The sequence below is a fragment of the Rhincodon typus genome, chromosome 45 (assembly GCF_021869965.1).
Source record: "Rhincodon typus isolate 14 chromosome 45, sRhiTyp1.1, whole genome shotgun sequence".
Taxonomy (NCBI): domain Eukaryota; kingdom Metazoa; phylum Chordata; class Chondrichthyes; order Orectolobiformes; family Rhincodontidae; genus Rhincodon; species Rhincodon typus.
The window spans coordinates 10,148,923-10,167,914 of NC_063376.1; the positions used below are offsets into that span (position 1 = coordinate 10,148,923).

Below are 18,992 nucleotides of genomic sequence, written 5' to 3' on the forward strand. Positions count from 1 at the left end.
TCTAGTCATCCAGCATTCCCTACACCTACCAGCCTTGCCCTTCACACGAACAGAAACATACTGTCTCTGGATTCTTGTCTCATTTTTGAAGGCCTCCCACTTTCCAGCCATCCCTTGAGAATAGCTGCCCTCAATCAACTTTTGAAAGTTCTTGCCTAATATCGTCAAAATTGGCCTTCCTCCAATGTTGAACTTCAACTTTTAGATTAGGTCTGTCCTTGTCCAGAACTACTCTAAAGCTAACAGAATTATGATCACTATCCCCAAGGTGCTCCCCCAGTGACACCTCAGTCAGTTGCCCTGCCTTGCCTGTCCTAATATCTTGCTGTGACTGGGTGTCAATGTTAGTTTGGTCATTATCATGGGATAATTGTTAAAGACAGGGTGAAGTGTTTGAGCCCACAGCTTTTGCATGTTTTTTTTGTTTGTCCATTCATGGGATGATAAAGTCTATCCCTAATTGCCGAGAGGGTAGTTAACAGCCAACCACATTGCTGGGGTCTGCAGTCATGTGGGCAAGACCCGGAAAGGATGGCAGATTTCCTTCCCTAAAGGATATTAGTGAGCCAGATGGATTTTTCTAACAACTGCCAAGGGTCATCTTTAGACTCTTAATTCCAGTTTTTTTTAATTGAACTCCAATTCGACCATCTGCCGTTTGAACCCAGGTTCTTGTAACATACTTAGGTCTCTGAATTAATAGTCTAGTGATAATACCATCACCTCTTTGTGTTTGTGTGAGAGTCTGCATATGGGTACATATCTGTCAGAGCTGCATGTCTTGCCCATGGTCCAGATGAATAACAGCCAGGAGTTGGGGCGAGGAGCTCTGGGCTTATTGCACTTCCCACCTTCCTAGCCCATGGACATCAAGCTAGCGCCATCCAGAACAGGGTTGGCTGACAGTGTACTGTGGGAAGGCCTTTGCCTTCTTGCTGGTCTACATGACTCAGTGACTCTCACCCTTCGGCTGTTGGGGCTGCCGTAAGTTTCCTGGCATCGCGTCGATGAACGTGAAGTGGACAAAGGTGGAAGGGAAATGTACGATGCCATGTAGGGGGCACTTGATTTTTAATCTTTGAGCAATAACATTGCACCAAGCTCTTACACATTGTACTGCAAGACATTAAACTGTCAGGTAATTGAGTTAGTTTGCCATCTGTTGTTGCATTGGAAAGGGTTGGCAGTGGTTATCCTTGAATTCAGCTTTCCACCCCATTCAACATTATTTCAAGTTATGGTTATCCTTTCCTTGGGGATGTTTTCTGGTTGGCTCGTTATCCTAACTTTTGCTTTCTGATGGTTTGGGCAAAGTAACCGATGGTTTGACCCTTGAGTTCTACCTCTCCACCAGGCTGAGTTCTCTCTCATTATGGTTATTCTTCCCCAAGGGATCTTGCACAGCTATATTCCTAATTACCTGCTTCTCATTATACAATTTCCAGTCTAGGAAGGCTGTTCTTTAGTTGGTTCTTAATGTATTCATCCTGAAAACCATCCTGTGTAACACTCCAGGAATTCCTCCTCAATGGCATTGTTACTGATTTGATTTGTCCAATCTATATGCTCACTAATGTTGCCCATAAATTACAGCTTTACCTTTATTACTTGCATCTGTACTTTCTTGTTTAGTGCCTTTCCACTCCACTTTGGGGGTCTATATCCAACAACCATGCTCAATTTCTGTCGCTTGATATTTCTAAGATCCACTTTACTGGACCTAATGCCCTTCCTCCCTGTTGTGTTAATATTCTCTTTAGCCAGCAATGCCAGCCACCACCTTTTCCTTCTTGTCTGTCCTCAAGGCAACCCTTGGTCACTTTGCAGCCATGTCTCCGTACATCCAACTATTTCATGCACACTTTTTTTGCCTGGTTGATTAATCCACTTTCATTCATTCCACTTTGGGGTCAGGACAAACCTACTTCATAGTGTTTTATTATGGCAAGCCACCATTCTCCAGCTTGCAGCTTCCATTCAAACTGAACATTCGGAGTGAAGGAGAATGTGCATTTATTCTGCCTGGTCTTGCTGGCAGCATTCTTGTCCTAATTTATATAGTTGTAGAGCCAAATCCCACTCCACATAGTGTAGACCAAAGTTTCTGTGCAGTGCTGAGGGAGGTCCACGTCATCTGAGGTCCTCCTCTCCAGTTGAGATATTAAATTAAGCAACACCTGCTCTGACCCTGCTCAAGTTAGCATTTAATATTCCACAATCTGAAGAAAAGCAGTAATGTTCTCCTGGTGTTTGAATGAAAGTGAAAAGTTGGCACTTCAGTCTCATACCAATGTTCATCCCTGGAGCAGCAGCAGCAGCCAAAGCAATGTTTCATTTCTCTGCTTTTTTGTGATATTTTAATTTGTGCAAATTAGTTGCTTCATTTGCCCAGTATTTGTCTACATTTTAAAGCACTATGGGGAAGCATTTTGCAGTGCTTGAGAAATATGATAGTTAGAACGGGCTGTATAAAGAAAATCTGTGGTTTGTGGTCATTGCTCTCGCTGTCATCCTGTTAAGTACTTCGTTAGACTTTTGGCTAAGTTGGGCATGTTTTACCCTTCCTTTGTCCTTCAGAAAGACCGACTTGCATTTTAGTACCTCCATTTGCAACGTTGGTCGTCTGAGTTTTTCCACAGCCATTGATGTACTCTTTGAACTGTCGAGTGTAGGTTGTGACGAAGGAAATACAGACGCAGTGATCTGAATGGCTTCCTCTTGTGCTGTCACCTTTCTGCGGTTCTAAATGCAACAGCTATCCTGTGTACAGCAAGCTTCAGTATAATAATCTGGGATGTTTACAACCAGCTGGCAGGATGTTAGGGGCCCTCGCTTTAACATCGGAGCTGAAGAATCCCATCATTGAAGGTTCCCCTCGCTACTGGAACTGGTATTGTCAGCGAAGACTCTTTGTGCTCGAGTCTGTGGATTGGGACAAAACCCCACAGCTGTGTGACTCGGGTGAAAGTCCACTGTGTATTGAGCCGTAGTTGACCTAAGCATCACTTGTAACATCTGCCATTTGTTTTGGAAAGGTCAGATTTAGAAACTGAAATGTGAGAATATTTGGAAAAGAAAAAATTAAAAGTCTGGAGGGGAACTGTCCTCCATAACCAGCTCTTTGTCAGGACCAGCAAAGGGGTATACGAGCATGAGTAAGATGCAGAGATAGGCCATTTGGGCCCCTTGAGTCTATTCTGCCATTCAGTAAGATTATGACAGTGTTTCACATTCACATTCCAATCTACTCCCCACTTAATGGGCAGCATGGTGACTCACAGAAAACCTGCTGCGTAAAAGCAAACCAGTGCAGATGCTGGAAATCTGAAATAATGGTGGAAAACTCAGCATCTGGAGAGGTCACATCTCCAGCCTGATATGGCTTTTCTCCAGGACATGTTTGAGTCTGTAAAAACAACATTTGCCACCACCACACCCCCATCCCCGTGAACAGAACTGTAATTCCACTTTTTCAAAGGCTTCACCTGATTAACTTCAAACAGATATGTGAAGGAGAACTAGAAGTGCATGAAATAGGGCGACTAACAATGGGCGGCACAATGGCTCAGTGGTTAGCTCTGCTGCCTCAGAGCGCCAGGGCCTGGTTCAATTCCAGCCTTGGGTTACTGTTTGTGTGGAGTTTGCACGTTTTCCTTGTATCTGCGTGAATTTCCACAGGGTGGTCTGGTTTCCTCCCACATTCCAAGATATGCAGTTTAGGTGGATTGGCTGTGGGGTTACAGAGAAATGGTGGGGGGTTGTGGGTCTGGGTGTAATGCTCTTTAGAGGGTTGGTGCAGACTTGATGGACCGAATGGCCTCTTTGTGCACAGTAGGAATTCTGTGATTCTAACTCTTGAATTCCTGTCGAACAAGAATCTTTCCTCTTCTGCCTTAAAAATATTCAATTAATCCACATCCACCACCTTTTTTGAGGCATTTTTTTTCCCTGTCTGACAATGATGACCCTTAATTTTAAAACAGTGCCCCCAAGTTTTGGACTGACCCACAAGAGGAAACCACCTTCCCATGTCCACCTTGTCAAGATCATTCATGACCTTCTGCGTTTCAATCAAGTTAGCCCTCACTCTGTATACTCCAGTGGAAACAAACCCAGTCTGTCCAACCTTTCTTCAGAAGAAAACCCGTTCATTCCAGGTATCAATCTAGTAAACCTCCTCTGAACTGCCTCTAATCTATTTACATCCTCTAGCTAAAGAGATTGAAGCTGCACATGGTATTCGAGATGTGATCTCACCAATACCCGGTGCGATTGAAGCATGACATCCTCGCTTTCGTGACATTCTCTTGTGATAAATGGTGGTATTCTATCAGCCTCCTTAATCATGTAACTTGTGCGCTAGAACACCTAAGTGCCTCTGTACTTGGAGTTCTGCAGTCAGTACAGTGGGCTGAGTGGCCTTCATCAGCACTGTAAAAGCTGCTGGCTGATATGTAAACAGGAGCAATAAATCCCAATGCCTGATAAATGGTTTGCAAATATTCCAAGAAATTGCATGGATTATAAAATGTAGTCGAAGAGATTTTCTGAACTCTTGGAAATGGCTTTTTATGACCTTGCCTTTTGTGAACTGCTTACATAATACATTCCTCAAAGGACACTTTTCCTCCCTCTTTTCCCCCTGTGTTTGCAGGCGAGGCCTCAATCCACCTCACCGAGTGAAGTCCATCTCCATGACAACCTTCACTGAACAGGAAATTGAATTCCTTCAGTCGCACGGCAATGAGGTGAGTTCAGAACTTAGGGACAGCCTGCTGTACATTGCATGGGCAGTGGGGTGGGAAGGGGAGCTGGAGAACTGGGCTGTTTCAAAATGCTAAAGGTCTAACCAGCAGCTTATCTAGTGCTCCTCAGTCAGTGGAATCAGGATTGATCAGCCTTCCCTGCAAATGGAAGGGATAAAGCAGCCACTGCGCTGACTCGTAGTCATAACAGATGTGCAGCACGGAAACAAACTCTCTTCGGTCCAACTTGTCTGTGCCGACAAGATTTCCTAATTAATCTAGTTCCATTTGCCAGCATTTAGCCCATATCCCTCCAAACCCTCCTTATTCATATACCCATTCAGGTGCCTTCTAAATGTTGTAATTGTACCGGCCTCCACCACTTCCTCTGGCAACTCATTCCATACACGCACCACCCTCTGTGTGAAAAAGTTATCCCTTGGGTCCCTTTTATATCTTTCTCCTCTTACCTTAAACCTATGCCCTCTAGTTTCTGACTCCCCTACCCTGGGGCAAAGACCTTGGCTATTCACCCTATCCAAGTCCTCATGATTTTATAAACCTCTATAACGTCACCCCCTGAGCTCCAGGGAAAATAGCCCCAGCCTATTCAGCCTCTCCGTGTCACTCAAACCCTTCAACCATGGCAATATTCTTGTAAATCCTCTCTGAACCCTTTCAAGTTTCACAACATAGTTCCTGTAGCAAGGAGACCAGAATTGAAAGCAGTATTCCAAAAGTGGCCTAACCAATGTCCTGCACAACCGCAACATGACCCAACTCCTATATTCAATGGTTTGACTAAGAAAGACAAGAATGCCAAATGTGTTCTTCACTATCCTGCCCGCCTGCGACTCCACTTTCAAGGAACTATGAACCTGTACTCCAGTGTCCTTCTGTTCAGCAACACTCCCCAGGACCTTATCATTATGTGTATAAGTCTTGCCCTGATTTTTGCCTACCAAAATGTAGCACCTCACACTTATCTAGATTAAACTCCATCTGCCACTCATTGGCCGTCCTAATGTATAGGGAGGTGATGGTTTAGTGGAATTATCATTGGACTGTTAATTCAGAGACCCAGGTAATGTTCTGGGGATCTGGGTTTGAATCCTGCCATGGCAGACAGTGTAATTTGATAAAATCTGAAATCAAATCTCATGGTGATCCATTGCTGATTGTTGGAAAAACCCATCTGGTTCACTAATATGCTTTAGGGAGGGTAACCCTTTAACTGGTCCGGCCTTCATGTGTGTCCAGATCCAAAGCGTTGTGGTTGACTCTTGTCTGCCCTGTGCGCAATTCTGGATGGCACCCTGACAGCCTAGCCACTGATGCCCCCATTCCGTGAATGAATGAAAAAAAAAGTTACCTGCTTATCAGCTGTCCACGTGTATAGTTGCATCATGCAGGTTGACACTGAGAAGGTGTAGAAATGCTTCTTGCTCACTCGTGGGGTACAGTTCCACACACACTGACACCTCATGACACTTTGTTCAAAGTGAGAGTGCAGGCATTAACAATCAGAAGGGAGGAGACCGTTCAACTGCTCCAGTTTGGCCTGCAGTAGAATTACACCATGGCTGATGTAGTTGAACTCCATCTACTTGCTTTCGTGCTGTAATCCTTAATCCCTGTGCTCAGCAAAAATGTTTCAGTCTGAGTTTTGAAATGTTCAGTTGAGGCAGCATCCCCATTCTTGAGCTTAATGGCAGGCGAGGAATGAGAGAGAGAGTTCTAATTTCCTCCCCATTCTGAGGAAGTGCTTCCCGTGTCATCCGTGAATGGTCTTTGCTTGAAACTTGAGATTTGGACCTGTGTTCTGGGCACTCCTCAACCCTCCCCACCTCACTCACCACTGAGGAAACAGTTTCTATGCATCAACTGTAACATTTCCTTCAAATTCTCTTAAACATCTCAGTTCGGTTGCTCCTTCATCTTCCATACTGGAGGGAATACAAGCCTAATTCATGCGGCCTGTGCTCCGAATTCAAACCTTTCAGCCCTGGGATCGTTCTGTTGAATCTGCTGCACCAATTGCTCCCTCCTGAGGAGTGGGACAGGTTAATTCCAGATGGGGACTAACCAGAGATTTACAGAACTGCAACTGTGATCGTTGAGAGACTTTGACAGTGACTCAGATCAGCTGTTATTCTTTGTAGTTTGTTTTGACTTTTTGTTTTCTGTTGTTTCGTGCCCCTATTCTGCCTGGCACTTCTCCAGCTTTCCAGGGTGGAGAAAGGATTACAAGCAGAATCCATGCAACCTGTCTTCACAGCTCTAGTGTCTTTCTGGTGAAGCAGTGTTGTTCCCCCTGTAAGGTGGGCATATTCTTACTGAGGTGTGGAAGGCCAGAACTGAATGGGCAGGCTTCACAGCCCTCTATAATTTGTCCCATATTGGAACACTCACCTCCAAGGGTTTTTGAAGTATGCTGTACCTCGATGTTTAGCATTACCCGCATTTCTTTTTTGATGCAATTCTGCAGACACAACACTAGATATCCGAAGTATCTGTAGCCTATACCCAGGCATTGAACAAAAATAGAAATTGCTGTAGAAATATGGGTGGAGAGAGGAGAGTGTCCATGAGTAGATAAAATGGGCTGGCTGCACGGAAAGCAGCCCATGTCATGGCAAGACCTGGAGTGTGGAGGTGGGTAAAGGATATGGAAGGAGGTATTTAGGTTCTGTAGTTCTGAAGGCTGCAGGGTTCTTAAGCAGAAGATTAGATACTATTCTTCCAGCCTGTGTTGAGCCTCTCTGGAGCACTGCAGCAGGCCTGAGATGGAAATATTGGCCAGGGAACAAAATGTGAAATTGCAGGCAGCTGGATCGTTTGTACAGGTAGGAAGTAGGTGTTCCACAAAGTGGTCACCCAGTCTGTGTTTAGTCTCCTTAATGTAGAGGAGACCACATTGTGAGTAACAAGTACAGTAGACTAGATTGAGTGGTGTAGGTAAATTGCTGCTTCAAGTGGAAGGTATGTCCAGATTGGATACAGAATCACAGAATTGTTAGGATGCAGAAATAGGCTATGCAGCCCTTTTTGTCTACACCGGTTCTATCACTGAGTGCCGATACCTTGTCTTTTCTGCATTCCCTGCATATTATTTTCTATCCAAATAATCATCCAATACCCTTTTGAATGCCTGAATTAAAATTGCCTCCACCACATTTCCAGGCAGTGTATTTCACATCCTAAAACTTGATGGGTGTAAAAGATTTTCCACACATCACTCTTGCTTTGTTTATACATTATTCTAAGAGTGAAGACAAGAGATAAATAGGAAAGTATTGCACCTTCTGCGATTGCATGGGAAGGTGCGTGGGAGTGTGGGGAGATATTGAGAGAAGAGGAGTGGACCATGACAACTTGGAGGGAGGGCTGGGGAACATGTGTCTGGTGGTGGCTTATAGTCCTTAGAATGCGAGTGAGCGAAGGGGACTTGGTTTAATCTTTCTTTTGAAAGATAGCACTTCCAACAGTGCAGAGCTCCTGCAGTGAAAGAAATGGCCTGGATTCTGTGCTCAATTACCGAGGGTAGGACATGAACCCCACAATCTCTGAGGTGAGAGCATGACCCATGGCTGACTCTAGGATGTTCCTCCTCTCAGTGCAACATCACTGGATTGTAGGAGCAGCGGACATTCGGAACAGGAACGAGAAATATAGTTTCAATGAGATCACCTCTTGTGCTTGGAAACTCTTGGAGAACGCAGATTCTGTTACCTCACTCTCTGTCTTCATGAGACATTCCCTCCGTCAGAGGGATTGGTCCCTCTATGGCAGGTTCTTCCGAGGCACAGAGTCTCAGAACAGACCACCCTCCTGCATTAAATGGTACTTGATGTCTGTACTGAGTTGAACCTACTTAGATTCCCTGGGATCAGTGGAGCTGCAATTTGACTCTGGGTTTGATGATGTTTTTTGAAACTGCAATGTGGGTGTCACCTTAGAGTTTTTGTTCATAGGAGTGGGGAACAGAGTATCTTGCCAATGTATTTGATCAAGTGATAACTGGAAGTCTTCTGGCAAGAGAATTAATGTAACATTTGCAAATTTAAATTTGCTTTGCAATGCTTCTGACTTAGCTTAGAGATAGGAAGCGCTAATCTGCATGTTTTCATAGAACCCTACACTGGAAGCAGGCCATTTGGCCCATGGAGTCCACAGTGCCCCTCTAATGAGCATCGCGTCCAGACCACCAGCACCCCCCATGCTATCTTATCCCTGTAACCCTGCATTTCCCATGGTTATTCCAGCTGGCTTGGTGGTCTATGTTCAATCCTATCTATTCCAGAGGCATGTAATAACATTTTGTAGGGTTCTTGTGGTTGCATCTCTACCTCTGAGCCAGGTTTACATTCCACCTGCCTCGAGAGCAAATGGGTAGTATCTCAATCTCTGAACATGGAGGCCTGAATTCAAGTCGCACCTGCTCCAGAGGTGTGTGACAACATCCCTGATCAGGTTGATTTTAAAAAGGTATACAAATATACAAGAAGCCAATGGGGACTCAAGTGGTGCAGTGGTTGAGTTTCTATCTCTGAACATGGAGGCCCGGCTTCAGGTCATGTGTGCTCCAAACAGTATAATAACAGCTTGTTTAGAAAATATAAGGAGCAACTGTTAGACTGGGTGTGAAATGAGAGTGTTAAGACTGAGGGAGTTAATAAAATCTATGCATAAAAGAAAATCTATAAATGTGTCATGATTTCAATCTCTTTAAAAGCTTGGAATCTACTAATTGAATTGAATCATTTATTGTCACGTATTCAATATAAAAATACAGTGGAAAGTGTGTACCTTTGCCGTACATGCATGGCACTATTCACATTAACTTATTATAAGATAAGAAAAAAAAGTTAAGAGACTCCAAGTTTCCTTTCCACTGCCACAGTCCCACTGTGGGCTTTCCGGCCCTTCCCCCAGCCCATGCCTGATTTGCTGTTGCTGCAGGACACAACCCGCACATTCAGCTCCCAATGTGTGGTTCCCGGTCACGACTCGGCTCCTTCCCAACTCCTTAGGTAGTTAAAGTGGGTGGGGAGGGGATTGAATTACTACAGAGGGAGAGAAGGAGGGGGAAAGAAAGGAAGGACAAAGAAAGAAAGAGAACTGGTGAGCAGAGAGGAGCTCCAAATGGAGTGTCTTACCCTGCCGCCATCTTAACTTATGAGGGTGGTGGCAGTGGCATCAGGAGTAATTTCCAAAAGAAATTGGATAGACTCTTCAAGGAAATAAATTTGCAGGGCTATGGGGATAGAGCAGAGGGGAATGGGACTTCCTGATCAGCTTAATGGCCTTCCTATGCTGTTATGATTCTTAATTGCTTTAACAGCTGTCCTGACACTGACCATCTTAATCCATCCTACTTTGCCAGGGTGTTCCCTCGTGTCAGTGCCATCCAACTCTATGTCCCTTCTGTTTGTGATTTTGTCTTGGACAGGACCAGTCTGGCCTGATGTAACCGGTAAAGCTTTGGGTGATTGCATCCATGTCCCTACTTGCCTGCCTGAGAATGAATAACTATTCCAGTCTTATCTTGGAAATTACTCTCCTGATGTTTCCTTGAGGCAGACATGCTCCACCTTGAGACTGACTTAACTTTTCCTTTTTCTCAGCTGATGAGTTGGAGAGCAGCCCGGTGTTTGCTCAGTTAGTGTTTTTTTTGGCTGTGGTGCTGGATGTACTGAAGCCAGCTTGGCTGAAACACTTACACTAGAAGCATTGAATAGTATAGCACAGCGGGAAGCCATTCTGCCCATCAAGACTTTCCAAAGAATAACCCACTTCCACTTCCCCCAACGCCTCTACCCTTATCCCATATCTCTGCAAATGTTTCTCCTTTGAGTTTCTCATCTGACCCTTGCAGCTCCTGCCTGCTTGTTCCCCTGCCCTGGCTGTTTCCCTCCCTGTCGTCTTGTGCATTCTGCTGTGAATAAACGTGCTTCAGCTCCAAAAAGCTGCAGTCACCTCTGTACAGATCAATGTTTGAACCTCCTGCACAGAGAGTGCCTCACTGCACAAACACAGCTTGCACTGTTTAATATTTCACATTGCCAAACCTGTCTTACAGAATTCCATTTGATATTGCCACATGCCTCCCTTGTGCTATGCTGTTTCTGGATTCCAGTCTGAAGTAAGGATAAACTCCCAAGTGAAAGTTCTTTTTGAAAAGAATTGAAGAAGTATGCCTTTTATAGACCACTTCTGGAGTAAGGAATTTAGGGTTTGCATACTTGCTGGGTGGGTCATATGGGACTTGGTGTGCGGTCAGTGCAAACAAGAAGTTGCCTTTGCATAGTGCCATGAGCCACAGTAAAACAAAATCACATTCTACTTTCTAGGACTGTAATAAGACCAAATAGAACCAGAGGACAAAGGTGATTAACAAAAAATCCCTACAGTGCAGGTAGAAGCCCTTCAGCTCATATTCTGCAATGACCTTCCAAAGAGCATTCCACCCTGATTCACTCTAATCCCGTAACCCAGCATTTATCATGGCTAATCCACCTAGCTGACATATCCCTGAACACTATGGGACAATTTAACGTGGCCGATCCACGTAACCTGCACGTCTTTGGACTGTGGGAGGAAACACATGCAGACATTAGGAGAATGTGCAAACTTCATGCAGCCTGAGGCTGGAATCAAACTGGGTTCCTGGCTGTGAGGCAGCAGTGCTAACCACTAAGCGAGACAGACAGAATTTGTAATATATCGCCTGGGTGTGTGGTGAGGCAGGTTCAGTTGTGGTCTGTCAAAGTGGAATTGGTTTATTTCCTGAATAGGAAAGGTTTGCAGGATTGTAGTGAAAAGGTGGGTGTGAGGATTGCTTCAATTGCTCGCTGAGAGAGCCAGCATGGGCACAGTGGGAGAGAATGTCACGAGGCTGGAGGAGGGTTTCAGAGATAGGGCATGTAGGAGCTCGGGGTTACAAAGATACACAGAGTAATGGGCCTGGAGGAGGTTGCAGAGATCGGGGAGGGGTGTAGGGCCTGGTGGTGCAACATTTTGTATGTAGAAATGAGAATGAGAATTTTAAAATCGACTTAGTTGCTTGACTGGGGAGCCAGTGTTGGTCAGTCAGCACCGGGGAGAGGCATGAATGGGATGGAATCCAATGGAACATTGAGAGCAGAGCTTTGGATGGACGTTGCCATTTTCAGACTGAATAAAAGCTCAGATTTGCAGCCTTGGGTGCTTTCAAATGCTCTCACCTGGTGGCTAATTTGGCAATCTGTCCGAAGCAGTCATTTTATTTTCCCCTTTTTACTCCTGACTGCTTGCCTCCGTTTGGGGGTGGTAACTGGCTTCCAGTTTTGCCTTGGAAAAAAGATTCGTTCAAGCTATTCAAAATCATCATGCAGTCTGCATAAAGTTGATCGGGAGAAATTTCCAATTTGTGAGAGGCTCAAGACCTAGAGGGCACAGATTGAAATAATTAGTTTTTTAAAAAAAAAAGCAAAAAGCTATGCAAGAAGCAAATCTTTCTCAGGCAGCAAGTGGTTAGGATTTGGAATGTGTCACTTAAGTGTGTGATGGAGGCAGATTCAATCAAAACTCTCAAAAGGGAATTCAGCTGTTCTCTGTACAGACAGTGTGCAGGGAGAAAATGAGAATGGCACTAGGTGAATTGTTGATTCTGAAAGCTGGCTCTGTCATGATGGGTTGAATGGCCTCTTCCTATTCTGAGATTCAGGAGCGTTTCCAGGCTATTTAACTGTGGGGTTAATTTGTCAGAACTAAAACATCTCAGGCAATTGGCCTTTGTCGCCAGCAAAGTATATGGAACTGATTTTTGTCATTTCTTACCAAAGTGATAAGACTAGCTGTGCACAAGCAATTATTTTTAGGTTTGTACCCCAACTTTCCCATCACCCTACTTGAAGACCATAAAAGCAAAATACTGTGGATGCTGGAATTCTGGAACATGGATCGCTGGAGAAACTCCACCAATCTGGAAACATCTGTGGAGAGAGAAGCATAGTTTTTGACTGTTCAGAACTGTTCTGAAGAAGAGTCATATCTGACTCAAAACTTGGCCAATGATTTGCCGCAAGCTGCATTTATGTAGTGACTCGATAAACGCATCTTTTGACCAAACAAAAAAAAACAAAGAACTGTAGATGCTGGAAATAAGAAACAAAAATGGAAATTGCTGGAAAAACTCAGCAACTCAGCTGATCCATACAATCAGTTCTGGAGAAGGGTGACTGAACCTGAAGTGTTGACACTGCTTTCTCTCCACAGATACTGCCAGACCTGTTGAGTTTTTCCAGAAATTTCTGTTTGTGTCTTTTGACAGCCTGACTTTCTTCACTCAACTAGTGAGCACCTGATTTGTTCAACAGTGCCTGAATTTTAATTTGTTCCTTCCCACATCAACATCCTGCAACAATATGCACTGTCTCCTACTGCATTATTCACTACTTTGCAACAGAGTATTGACACTCGACCTTTCAGCTTGGCAGAAAGCAGCCATGTCAGCAACTCCCTTTACTCTGTACCAGCCTCATGTACAGCAGTGACTGTGCTTCAGAATCGCTTCGCTGGCTGTGATGTGGTTCTGGTCAACTGAGGATGTGTAAGGTGTTTCATAAATGCATCACTCCCTCCCTTCATTCATTTTTGAAAACAAAATGCTTTATTAAAGTCAGCTGTCAAAATCAGGCTGAATCAAGGAATGTTTTTCCATCAATCTTTAAGTGAAATACATGTGCGCGCAGGCACTAAAATAAACTTCAGGCTAAAAATCACTGGCAGCATTCTGGTCGACGGCACCACCATTGATTTGCCAACCAAAGGTGGATTGTCTATTGCTTTTATTTAATGCCAAATTCTTTCCAAACACACTATTCTCGCTGTGCTGAGGATATAAGTCAACAGTCCCCTTGAGAGTGTCTTGACACACGAAGATGTCAGTATCTTTAAAGAACTTGAGATCCAGGTAGTAGAGTTGGTTCACCCTTGATCTGTGCCCATCGTTGCTGCTGTCTAATGGCTGCATTCTGTAGAGGGGACCTAGAGATTCAGGTTCATCAGTCTTTGAAGTTGGGGGACATATGAAGAGTGCAGTAGGAAAGCAGATGGGGCTTTGGAAGTAGAAGCTTTGAATTAAAAACCTGAGTCATACGGGAGCCTTTATATAAAATGCCAATTAAGCCATTTCTAGAGTACTCTGTCCAGTTCTGCTGGCCACACTTCAGGAGGGATGCGAAGGTCCAAGAGAGGGCATGGAGGAGATCAACCCAAATGGTTCCAGGGATGACGGTGTTGTAGCAACAAAGCTGAAGAAGCTGGGCTTGTTCTCCTCTGAGTAAAGGAGAATGAGGGTGATTTGATTGAGGTGTATGAGACGATGATAAGTTTGGATAAGACAAACAAAGAAAAACTGAACCAAGCGCAGAAATTGCTGGCGAAATTCTGATAAAATGTCACTGGACGTTAATTCTGCTTTCTCCCCACAGATGCTGCCAGACCTGCTGAGTTTCTCCAGTAATTTCTATTTTTGTTTTAGATCTCCAGCATTTGTAGTTTTTTTTGTTTAATTGAAGAAAAGCTGCACCCATTCACTGCAATTACATAGGGAAACAGGTTTAACAGGGACAGAGATACTGAGGTGAGGGAGTGAGGAGGAAGAATGTTTTTTTTTCCTGAGTTGAGTGAAAATGACCAGGAACTTGCTGGAGGCTGTAAGTTGAAATGATGAACAGTTTCAAAAGGAAATTGGACAGACACTTGCAGCAGATAACCTACATGGGCTATGGAGAGAGAGCAGTGGAGAATGGCACTGACTGGTTTGTTGTACAGAGAGTTGGCCCCCTGCTGCATCTGAGTGATTGTGACTTGAGTTGCTGGTTGTTTTAAAGGGTAATATTTGACTGGGTTGGTGAATGGCTTCATGTATAGGGATAAATTGTTCTATTTGAAACATTTGCTGCCTTCTGATGGCTCCCCCCAGAGCATGAATAGAATCAGTCATACAGCACAGAAACAGACACTTTGATGGAACTCATCCATGCCAACCAGGTTCTTGCGTTTGGCCCATATCCCTCTAAACCGTTCCTATTCGTGTACTTGTCCAAATGTTGTAACTGTACCTGCATCTACCATTTCGTCCACAGTTCATTCCATAAATACGCCACCCTTAGTGTGAAAAGTTGCCCCTTAGGTCCCTTTTAACTCTTTCTCCTCTCACCTTAAACTTATGTACTCTAGTTTTGAACTCCCCTGCACTAGGAAAAAGACTTTTGCTATTCATCTTATCTGTGCCCCTCATGATTTTATAAACCTCTATAAGGTCACCCTTAATCTCCTATGCTCCAGTGAAAAAATTCCCAGCCTATCTGGCCAGTGGTGTGTCAAAAGTATGTTTTTTTTTTGGAACATGAATTGTTTGATTCTTTCATGTTTTCTGGCTCCCTGAGGTGGAGTTCTCATTGGTGCCACTACTTTCTCCAGTCAGCTCACGTAGGTCTAGAGAGTGTTGGCTGCCTCAGAGCTCCTCTGCTTTTGCTCAGGTTGGTGCCATTGGGGTCTTCGAATACCACACTAGGGGACAGGTGGGACTTTGATCTCACTTCGATCTCCTTTGAATGACAGCATCTCAGACAGGAACATCACACTGTGTTTTATGCTCAGCTGTCTGTCACAAGTTTTTAACATATTACCTTCTGTCTTGAAGGTGACTGCCTGAGTCATGGTTGACATGTAGCAATTAGACAGTGGCAAAGAGCTGAGAATAGCTGACTCATTACAGACTGGGGTCTTATGGTTTGTAACTTGACCCTCTGTGGGAACAGTGAGTCCATATCTTCTAGTTGTGCAGTGTAGTCTGTACAAAGAGGAAGTTTCTGATGAAAACTTAGCAGGAGGAAATCCTGGCCACAGCCAGAGTGCAGAATTGCACTTTACATTCTACTTTTTCTCTCTCACTTCACCCACATCCCACCACTCTTTCTTCTCCTTCCTCTGTATCTTTCACTGACATCCTGTTTTTCTCTCATATGCTTTGCATTACCACCCCCAACCCACTTGCTGTCGACCTCTCTCTCTCTGTGCCCTGTCTGTTCTGCTCCTCTCTCGCGCTTCTCTCGTGCCCCCTCTCTCTCTTCTTGCGCCGTCTCTCTCTCTCTCTCTTTGTGCCCCCATGCTTTGTGTTCCCTTTGGCACTTTGTCCTGCCCTCCTTTTCCCTCTTCCTCCTCTCTTTTCCTCTTTCGCTTTTATCTTTTATCCTTTTCCGCTCCCCCCTCCTCCTCTTCTCTCCCCTTTTCACTAGCTATACCTCCTCCCTTGTTCCCTTCTCCTCTCTTTAGTAACCTCCCCACCATCCCAATCTCCTCCCCTTCCTTTCCCAACTCCTCAAACCCTACTACTCCAACCCCTCCTCTCACTTCTTCTTCTCTTGCCTACCCCTTGCTTCTCCAATTTCTCCTTGTGCTTTCCACCCTACTCCACTAAATGTTCTTCCCAACCCCCACAAACTTCATCGTACTTATCTCCCCTACAACTCTGCCACTAGCACTCCCTCTCCCCTATACCCCCTCAGCACAGCACTGGGAGTGTCAGTCTGGATTGTTAACTCATGTTGAAGTTTTCTTATTTATTCATGGGATGTGGGCCAGCATTTATTGCCCATTCCTAATTGTCCCCTGATAAGGTGATGGTGAGTTGTCTTCTTGCACCGCTGCAATCCATGTGCTTGAGGTGACCCACAATGACTTTAGGGAGCGAGTTCCAGGATTTTGATCCCGTGACACTGAAGAAACAGCATCATATTTTCAAGTCAGGGTGGTGTGGATTTAGAGGGGAACTTGCAGGTTGTGTTCCTGTGTATCTGCTGGCCTTCTCCTTCTTGGGTGGTAAAGGTTGTGGGTTTAGAGAGTGCAGTCACAGAAGGCTTGATGAGTTGCATCTTGTAGATGGTACCTACTTGCTGTTACGAAGTGTCAGTGATGGAGGGAGTACACCATGAAGGTGGTAGTTGAGTTGTCAATCAAGCAGGCTGCTTTGTCCTGAATGATGTTGAGTTTCTTGAATATTGTTGGAGCTGCACTCATCCAGGCAAGGTGGAAGTATTCCATTACAGTTCTGACTTGTGCCTTGTAGATGATGGACAGGCTTTGGGGTGTCAGGAGGTAAGTTACTTGCTGCAGGATTCTTAACATCTGACTGGCTCTTGCAGCCACAGTCTTACCACTGGGAACTTAGTGACGTGTAGCGAGGACCCCCAGCCTCTCTATCACAACATGGTGCTTTGTCCAATAACAGGGTCTCAACTGCATCGGAAATCACAGTGCGGTCTTGTGGTTTCTGTGGTCCTTAGAGATATGGTGACAACATCAAGATAACCTGAGAACCTGATCCCGTATGCAAATATTTGGGAACTTCCAAATGACCTTGTGCAGTTCAGTCAAATAAACGTCCACTGCTGTGTCTATCTAGACACTGTGTAAACATTTGTGGACTTGTTTGTACTGTAAACATGGACTTTACGCTGCAAATCCCAGCAGACAACCGTCTCAATGGGACTATTGATTTAAGTAACCTGCAGATGAGCCCTGGTTTTCAGATTGAGGGGTTCACTGACTCTCGGATAAACCAAGATAAAATCATTTCTTGTCTAATTTGAGAACTGTCTGTCACACTTCAGGGCCTCATGACCCTAGTGTTTATAAAGAGAAGGTGATAAAGAGAAGCCCATTCCTTCATGTCAGTCTCTTCTAATGTTAAGAGAAGCAGCATGTTTTATCAGCAGCCACCAGACTACAGAGCTGAAAGGGTCTTTGAGGGAACGGGCCTGATTGCACACTTCTAAGTTCACTCTGTGTGATTAGTTTTAATACCAGATTTGGCTTTCATAAAATCACATGTCTTCTTACTTTGGGGGATCCCGGACAGAGGTCAGTGCTGGAGAAGGAGACTCCACTATGGCACCTACGTGCAACATGACCCACTGTATACACTGCTTTGGCTAAGAGAAGTTGGCGGGGGCAGGGAAAGTCAGGGAATTAGAAAAAGGAAAATTTCTATGCAATTAAGAACAAAACCTGTAATGATTATTTTTACAGAAGCCTTTCAAATCCCATGTGGCCTCACACCTCCTTATCTTTGCAACTTTCTCCATCCCTTTCACTTCTCCCTATACCTCCAACTTCTTCTGGCCCTGACACAAACCTTGAGCAAGGGTCACTGGACCTGAAACGTTAATTCTGATTTCTCTTCACAGATGCAGGCACACCTGATCTTTTCCAGCAACTTCTGTTTTTCTGATTTACAGCATCCACAGTTCTTAACGGTTTTTACATACCTTGCATAGCTGTTTCTGCCGCACCCATTTCTCCCCCTCCAACAGAATGCTAAATTCTGCCATTTTATGATCACTGTTTCCAAGGGGATCTTTAACTCCAACAATATTTATTACCCATCATCAGATCCAAAACAGCTTGATCCCTGGTTGGATCCACAGCATATTAGAACATAGAACAATGCAGCACAGGAACGGACCCTAGGGCCCACGATGTTGTACCGAACATGATGCCAAACTACACTAATCCCTTCTGCCTGCCCTTGGTTCATAATCCCTCCATTCTTTGCATATTCATGTGCTTATCTAAAAATCTCTTAAATGCCCCTGTCATTTCTCCCTACTCCACCACCCCTGGCAGCACGTTCCAGACTCCTACCACTCTGTGTGTTTTAAAAAAAAATTGTCCCTCACAACTCCTTTGAACTATCCCCTCTCACCTTAAATGCCTGCCCCCTAGTCTTAGATATTTCAATTCTGGGAAAGAGATTCTGACTGTCAACCCTATCTATGCATCTCATAGTTTTATAGACTTCTATCAAGTCTCCCCTCAGTCTCTGCCATTCCACAAAAAAATCACCCTAATTTTTCTAGCCCTTCCTTACAGCTCATTTGCTCTAATCCAGGCAGCATCCTGGTAAACCTCTTCTTCACCCCCTCCAAAGCCTCCAGATCCTTCCTGTAATATGGCTAACAGAATTGAACACAATACCTAAAGTGTGGCCTAACCAAAGTCTTATAAAGCTGCAACTTGACATCTTGTCTCTTGTACTCAATTCCCTAACCAATAAAGGCAAGCATGCCATTTGCCTTCTTTACCACCCTATCTACCTGCGGGCCAGTTTCAGGGAGCTATGGACTTGAACCCCAAGATCCGTCTGTACAACAATGCTGCTCAGGGTCCTACCATTAACCATACTTTTCCTTAACA

The 18,992-nt window shown here is 44.5% G+C and overlaps 1 protein-coding gene across 8 annotated transcripts in view; it reads left to right on the forward strand.

Moving 5' to 3' along the window:
* The first annotated feature begins 4,654 nt into the window (after positions 1 to 4,654).
* The window catches only part of LOC109936948 (arf-GAP domain and FG repeat-containing protein 1-like), a 75,140-nt gene continuing 60,802 nt past the window's right edge, over positions 4,655 to 18,992 (forward strand). For all 8 annotated transcript variants that reach the window (XM_048620093.1, XM_048620097.1, XM_048620099.1 and 5 more), the window contains exon 1: positions 4,655 to 4,748. In XM_048620093.1, coding sequence (XP_048476050.1) covers positions 4,695 to 4,748 — 54 coding nt within the window. In that variant the 5' untranslated portion in view covers positions 4,655 to 4,694. The remainder of the gene's footprint in view (positions 4,749 to 18,992) is intronic.